This window comes from Morone saxatilis, unplaced genomic scaffold (assembly GCF_004916995.1).
Source record: "Morone saxatilis isolate NCDOM2014 unplaced genomic scaffold, NCSU_SB_2.0 Contig6, whole genome shotgun sequence".
Taxonomy (NCBI): Eukaryota; Metazoa; Chordata; class Actinopteri; family Moronidae; genus Morone; species Morone saxatilis.
In genome coordinates this window covers 10,960,066-10,968,227 of record NW_023340206.1, presented here as the reverse complement: position 1 = coordinate 10,968,227, position 8,162 = coordinate 10,960,066, and the positions used below count along the sequence as shown (strand labels likewise).

The following is an 8,162-nucleotide window of genomic DNA, read 5'->3' as shown; positions in this document are numbered from 1 at the left end:
CAGTATGAGGGGGGGGGGGGAGCAACCATTTATGTATATGCACAGTTTTCACCAGGTCAAAATGACACCTTACATTTACTGGTCTTTCCAAGGGACACACAGTGTAAGTGCACCTATAAGCTGACTGTATGATATAGTAGAAGCGTCTGTTATACTTTATATTATCTCTCATTAAGAGCGTAAACAGTCTGTAATTAAGCTGGCTCTAAAAAAAAAAAAAAACATATACACAGATAATCAGTATAATTAAAAGCGTGTAGGCCTATGTATAATTAAAAAGTGAACTAAAGTGTGTGTTATACATATAACATGAAACTCTGAATGCAGCCTTGTAATAAACATACTACATGATATTCACAAGCCTAAAACAATACCTACAAAGCAATATAATGTGTATAAAAGGTCATATTTAAATACACTTAAAGGTCGGGCCTAAAACTACAACCATGTACAACAGTGTAAAGTTTAATAGAGATATATTTGTATGTAATTTTCCCAGGCGGATGTATAAAATATAAATCTCTCATTAAAGGTTTTTATTACATTTCTACGGTTACAGTCATTGGGTTCCAACATGTCAGTGTCAGATTGAAGGGGCGCTGGTTGTTGGATGTTTATGTAAAATAAGAGTATTGTGTAGAGTGTTAGTAATTAATATTAATATTAATAATAAGGCATTAAAAGTTTGTTTTGTTTTTTTTAAAAAGGGACAACTCCCTCCACTTCCCTGCTGAAGCTGAAGGCGCACAGTGCTGTGACAACGAGCACCTTTAATTAGCGCGACGAGCCTGTTGGGCCACTGGCGTCCTGAATCAATAGCAGGGAAAGCAGCAAAGTGCTCCTAGGGCCTGAACGCATCACACACAGACACACACAGACACACACACACACACACGCTGCTGCCAACATGGTTTTTGAAGACCCATGAAAAAGGCAGAGCTGTTGGAGAATAGGCGCACCAAAACCCATTAAGAGATTTCAAACTCTTTTTGTGTCGCCTTTGGTTTTTAAAAAAAAAATATATCTCTCACTAGATTTGGGATATTTTTTTCTCTTGTTGTTGTTTTTTGCGGGATCCGCATTAAACTGCGCAGGTCTGCGGGTGCATGTGAACCCCGAGTGCTGCTCTCTGTGGTGAAGGTCCTGTGCGTTGTGCGGCGGAGCAGGCTTATCTTTAGCACGTCATGTGACTTTGCATTGGATTTTATAGCAGAGGAGCTACAGGAACTGCATGCATAATGAGCACGTGCATAAAGGTGAGGCAATATCAGGCCAAAGCAGAGCCTCACTGCACGCGGGCTTTATTTTGAAAAGGCCTATTATTCTGTCCTGTTCCTGCAGATATTTGACTTTAAACACAGTTAAGTGAGCAGCCTCCTGTATGTACATTAACCTCATTAATAGTCTTCATTTCCTTTAAGCAGACAGACATTTTAAAACACCGCACGTGCTCACAAACGCCTTCAGCACGCTCGTGAATAAATGACAAAATCGAAAGTTTTTGGAGGGGCTGCATATACGGCGTGTCTCTGCTGCCACTTTTACTAATGGAGACAAAGAAAAATGATGCCTACTTCTCTATATCACTGAATTCAGTTGCTAAGCAACTAGTATGGGAAATCATCCGCGAAATTCAAATCCTGCAGCGAGAGGACACGTTTTGTTGAGTTTTGCTGAATAGGCGAGCTCAAGAAACTCAAGAAAAAAGAAAAAGAAAAAAAAAAGTTTGAAACACATTTGCCTTTTGCGGCCGTGACGAAAAAAAAATATAGTAATAAAATAACAGTGCCTGAGCCACAGCTAAAGCATCATTTAGAATCAGTGTAAGAAATCAAATAATACAAGACACAATGCCACTTCACACTATTTTTTACTGCAAAAAAAATGTATAATATCCCTTCTCTAAAGCCTGCCAAAGGTCGTGAAACAGCCACCCTGATATTAATCCGCAGCCCTCCGACATGTCAAACAACACTTCACAGTTTCATCCTCAGTAAACTGCAGGGAGAGAGCCTGAGCCTGTGGGCTGCTCAGCTTTTTGGACAGACACAATCAATAAGCTCTCTGACCCAGTGCCCCGCATCCCACAACAACACGGCAGCCTCACCCTCTCTCTACCTGGACTACACACCTGGTGCTGGCTTTTTGGAGCTTTTGAGGCGGATGGAGAAATGAAAAGCTTAAGTTTTGTTGTTGTGCTCTCACTTACAATCTTATTTACAATTTTTTTTTTTTTGCCATTTCCATGAGTGTAAATCAATTATTTTGCAGATTACAGTGAGGAGCGGGTGGCTCAGGCGCTCATAAAGCAGCCTAATAATGATGTGTTTGTCACTGTTATGTGATTCAGTATCTGGACTATGATCTGCAACGTAAACATTACATAACACACAGTCAGGACGCTGGGACGCTCACAGTATGGACGCGTCTGCCTGCTGTCCGTTTGGGGGTTTCTTCTCTCTCTCTCTCTCTCTCTTTCTCTCTCTCTCTTTCTTTTCTTATTTCTTTTTTTTTTCTACACAAAATATAACATTTCCCATCCTGCAGACTGAGGTTAGGGCTCCTGCTTTTTGCCCAAGGCCTCAAGAGGCAGCAGATGTAAACAAACAGACGAACCATTGTGCAGGCCTGCAACTGACCGCGATGCTTCATTTAAATGGTAATATACAGTTATGGGATGATGATAACAACGCTGGTGGACATTTATTTAAGCCTAGGCGATAACTTACGAGCTCCTAAAGCACTAAACGCCACCTCAACACGCCAACTTGTGTTTTTTTATATTTAAGCAAATAAAAAAATCCCCCTTTTGTTAAGTTTTAAAGGAGTATTTTCACGTTTCAGCCTGCAAAGAGCCTTTGTTCTGCATTATTCTAATGGAGGTTATTCTTAGCTCGCAGCTTCATCTGGGACAAAATAGTCCACCATTTTCTTCATTAGCTGCTGCTGTGCATGCAGAAAATAGCACACAGGGTGATTCCCCTTCAAAATAAAAACATAGCAGCAATATACAGGATCAGAATATAAATTTCAGAACACAAGATGATTGCATTTCATTCTAACAAATTTATTGTGTCTCAATCAGCTCGTACGGAACCACTACTGAAATTAAATTACAATCAAATTATCACATCAAAATATACCCTTATTACCTAACAACGGTTCAATGTCAGTTTATGATGATTTGTGCTCCTTTTTAGAAACGAGAATACAAAATTAAAACAAATAAGGGCAGCAACAAAAATACGAGAAAGAAATATTGAAATAAAACAAGAAAATAAAAAGGGGGGGAAAGCATCTTACACAAGTTCCTGGGGGGGAAAAATAAATTACCGTTTGGAATAATTCATATGTATTCCGAATAAAATATTAAAACAAGTCTGATGAAAAATATAAAGTAAATAACTCAGATCAGTATCTGATCTAGTGATCTATATTGCCGGCTTTACAGAGTTTTGTTTATTAAAACCTACCAAAGAACACTGCTTAGAAAGGGCAGCATTAATAGTATATCCACAGCACCCACTCAGTCACACTTGGCAACAGATTTTTTTTCTCAAATAAGTGCAGTTGAAGTCTTTTTCAAATGTCTTTATGCTCTATTTGTTGAAAAAAAAAGAGGAGAAAAATCCACTCACGGTGTCAAAGTCCATTAAATAATAATAATTAAAAAACAGGTGATCTTTGAGATCAGGCGGGGTGGTGGTGGTGGGGAGAGAGGAGGGTGGGTAGGGGGGGGGACAAGTCCTGGTCCTGGTTGTCTTTTCTCATTGATGAGGGCCTCAGACATGAAAAAAAGGAAACATCCCTAATCCTCCGTCAATGAAACCATGCAGTCCACCTCAGGAAAAAAAAATAAAATCGCTGGAAATCATGATGGAAGCTTCGTGGATGTCACTCTTGTTCATATTGTTGCTGTTTTCCCCCCTCTGTTATTGTTAGGCTTGGAGGGGAGGCGGTCCAGTCCCATTTCTAAATATACAAAATGCCTGCTCCTTTGTTTCTTCAATCAAACACAGGATAATGAGGGGGAATGTTTTTTTTCTTTTTGGAGGTGTGGGGGGGAGGGAAGAGGAGAAAAATATTCAAAAAGAAAAAAAAAACAAAAAAAAAAACAATACTTGGTTTCCTCTTGGTGTGTTTTAATGCGCCAAAATTACCTGGTGGAATGAACTTGTAGTTGTCACCCTCTGGTCGCTCGCTTCACTCGCATCTTTTAAGTAATCTACTAAAAAATGCCCCTGAAAGAAAAAAGCAGAAGGAACCTTTTAGGTTAAGACATTTCAGGGCCTGGAAGAAGGTTAACGGTGCGTTTTCTGAAGGGGGGTTTTGGGAGGAAAAAGGGGGGAAAAGGTTGATTTTTTTTCTCTTTCTGTTTGTTTTTTTTCTGGTGAAAAATAGATAACACATTTGCAGTCTCATTCATATTCCCTCACAATCACAGTATCAAAAAATTTGGCTATCTTGGCGATAGTCTGTATGTTTTTTTTTTTTTGTTATCAGTTTAATTCATATAAAATATTCTTGTGTGCTGTTTCTATGTTTCACTGAACATTCTTTTGCAGTCCATGGAGGGGGGCGGTGTTTCTGCACTCACATTGCCGACCTGAGAGTACACATCCTCCGGCGTCTGTGCCACTCCTGGGGGCGTCATCCGTTTTTCCTTCTGTCTCCTATTGCAAAACCACACTCTAACCACCTCTTTCTCCAGCTGCAAGTTGTCCGCCAGGCTGCTGATCTCCTGGGCCGAGGGTTTGGGGCATTTCAGGAAGTGGCTCTCCAAAGCCCCCTTGACGCTCACTTCGATGGACGTGCGCTTCTTTCGCTTCCTCCCCTGCGCCGCGATCTTGTCGATGCTGGTGGGGCTGCCGGTGGACGAGTCGGCCTCCTCGAGCCACTTGTTTAACAAAGGCTTGAGCTTGCACATGTTAGGACCTACGAAATCTGCAAATGGTGGTCTCCGAGAGATAGGAACGGTTCGCCGCGTACACGGGTGCCCAAAGCCAAGCCGAGTCGGCCTGCGTAAGAGGCCCAGTTTCATCCTCCCGCTGTTTGGAACTGCTTTGGCGAATGCTCCGGTTCGTCGAGGGTCGGCGTGTCGTTTCGTCCGAGTGGCGGGTCGTGGGCTGTTGATGCCGCCGTGGGTGCAGGTGGATGTGGATGCTGGTGGTGAGGTGTGGTGGGGGCTGCCGTGTCATCGGGGTGTCCCCCGCATCACCAAGCCCGGTGCACAGGGCCCTGGGCTCCGGGATCAGGCATCCAGTTCAGCAGTGACAGCCACAGGCTTGGGAGTAGATCGAGCGACTGCTGGCTTGCTTTGCTGTCCCGATATGGGAGTTATATGAGCCGCACGTCGTGTCCCAGGCCCGGCGTGAGTTTTGTGGGGGCTTAAGGTGAGGGGCCTGTGGTGCAGGCGCGGTGCGCGCGTGTGCGATCGTCTCTGCGGGAGTTTTCACGTCCTGCTGCTGCGGACCTGCCCGTCATCCGACGGGGCTCGACGACGGGCGATCCGGCTGTTCGGCTGCAGGACCGCGGGGCTGCTGCGGCCAGCTGCGGCGTGCGGAAGGGATGTCACCCACTGATGGGCATGGCTCAGCATGTGCCCCCCGTTGCTCGCTGCCATTGCGCCTTGCATAAAGTCACTCTGTACCATCTTGACTGAGGGGTCTCCCCTGTAGCCCCCCGACCCCGAGGTAACCGCAGCGCTGCCCGGCTGCATGCCACCACCTCCGGAGTCAGAGTGCACGATGGAGCCGGAAGATAAGATGCTATTGCTGGGCAGATAAGGATTGGAAGCCGCGGTGGCCATTCCGTCAGCCCTTATGAATATGTTTGTGGATAACCCCCCTCCCTTTTTTACAGTCACTTCTTTCGAGCAGGCAAATTGTATCTCATGAATTATTCAAACTTTAAAAGTATGGGTAGGTTTTTTTTTTCTTGGCAAATACCATCGACGTGCGTAAAAAACGCAAAACAAAAGAAAAAAGCTTGAAAAAACTGTGGCAGACAAGTGAATAAAATCCGCATGTATTTACAACATTCTACTTCAAACACTTGTGCAGCGGGATCGGCGAGAAAATTCCAGGTTTTCAAAAGCCCTTTGAAACCATGTGCAGTCCGTTCAGAAAGTTTTGCGCCGGGATGAAATTGTGGACATTAAAATGGAAATATACGGGGAAAGAGCGTCGTCCCAAACAAACTTTTGGTGGTCGCAGAAAACAAAAAAGCCTTGCAAATTCTCCACAATGTACAAAGTCCCGGTTTATGTCCCCTTTGGATGTGGAAAACATTAGCAGAGTGTCCTCAGTTCTTTTGTAATTCAGTCGCCGAGATTTTCTCCCTCGCTTTATTCTTTTCTCTCTCTTCTTTTATAGCACTGTAGAGCCTCTCTCTTTGTTCTGTTTTGATGTATATAAACCTGCCAAACCGCAAACTCCCGTTGAAGTACAATCCGGTATAACAGTGCACGGCGCTGCTTGCGAGCCTCTTCTCTCATTCGCTTGTTCTCTCTCTCCACCTCTCTCTCTATATCTCTCTCCCGCTCTCTCTCTCTCCCTGACAGCCCGCGTAGTCCCGCCCACCCTTCCAGCCCCGACGCACGCACGGATGTTTACCCCCGTGCGTCCCCGCTGATTGGTTACCCGGGGTGTGATTGGCAGCTCTCTGCCAGCCTTGCTCCGGGGCGCACGAGCCCTCCTTCCGGCTGTTCCGATTGGCTGATTTTTAATTGCAGTCCAAACAAAACGGGGAACACAACTTGGTAGTAAATAGTACAGAGGTATTAGCGCACAAACGGGGGTGAAGGGGTGGATAAAAGAGGTTGATAAAGTGTGACCTCTAGTGTGTGAGTCAAACCACAGTCATGGTGAACTTTTCATTTGTCCCACAAGAAGCTTCAAAATGTTATTCCCACTTTATGTTTATAGAGAAATACACCAGTTTAAAAGTATATTTTTTCATATAAACGCCTGCTATGGAGATTCAGTCAGCTCCAATAGGTGGATCAACTCTATCTGACTTTATTCAAGTAGTTTTATCTTCTGTTACTCTTCTTACAAACACATATCCAGGAGCAATGCGAGGCTCCAGACTTTTATTCAAAACCTGCACGCATTTGACATTATAAGATCTATTGCTAACAATTATAATTATCTGGTAACCTGACCTGATTGTGTAATAGAATAAGGCCTCCACACTGCCACGGTTAGGGGGTTTAATTCCCTCTGGGCCACCCATGAAAAACACAGGAAAGACTTAATGAATAAAATAATAATAAAAAGGTTCACTAAACGGTGCTTGCTTTATCTTGGCATATTAACCCACGTGGCTAGATGACGTGTGTTGTGTGTTAAAATGACAAGATTAGCATTTTTTTTTTTTACCAGCTCAAGTTAATTGTTTATGAGCATATAAAAGTTTTTAAAAAAAGGCTCATGATAGTGAACAGGAAAGCATGACGCTGCACCTCCGTGTCAGAGCGGCTACGCGCAAACACAACCGAGAGAGGACGTGTATGTCATGATTTGAGTGCAGAGAAAAAGAAAAAAAAAAGAAAGGAAGGAGGAGAAGAAGCCACTGCAGCCGTGAGCACAAGTCCTGCGCCGCGGCTCTTCAGGAGTTAACGCACAAAGGTTGCGGGGATGCTGCGCGCAGGCAACCTCACTGAGGCACAGTGAAAGAGAAAGTGGCAACCAAAACAAGGGCAAATTGAGCAGTCCTTGGGGGGGTGCAGACACACACACACACACACACACACCCCCCTACAGATATATCTCTTAAAACGCGCTCCATCCCTCTACATGACCGCACCCATGGGTGGTAATAAGCGCCAGATATATAGGTCCCACTGCACCCATTGCTTGAGCTGAGGGTGTCTGCCAGCCTGTTGAGTCCACCTGACCCGCACACGGCCTGTAGCAGGTGATTCTCTGACAGGATTAACTGTATTATGTACAAAGGTTAGAGCCCCATGTCACGCGTTAACCCCGAACACCGCCCCGTAAGCCCCTCAAATCAGAGATGGCGCAAAGATTTTTTGACGCAAAGGGGATTTAAGTGCAAATATAAGGCTTGGGGAGTAGTTGTGTACTCAATGCCAGTGTCCCCCCTTCCTCCCTCTTCTTCTTCTCATCCCAGTAGATTTCATTTGGACTGAGCTCAAA

General features: G+C 44.3%; 1 protein-coding gene across 1 annotated transcript; it reads right to left on the bottom strand.

Annotated features, from left to right (window-relative positions):
* Positions 1-3,079: 3,079 nt before the first annotated feature.
* Positions 3,080-4,930, bottom strand: LOC118339745 (POU domain, class 3, transcription factor 1-like; the record flags this gene model as incomplete). Its single annotated transcript, XM_035677457.1, is given in 2 exon segments — positions 3,080-4,241; positions 4,598-4,930. Coding segments are annotated over 2 exon segments (432 nt in total), but the record flags the coding sequence as incomplete, so codon positions are not given.
* Between the last annotated feature and the right edge of the window lie 3,232 nt (positions 4,931-8,162).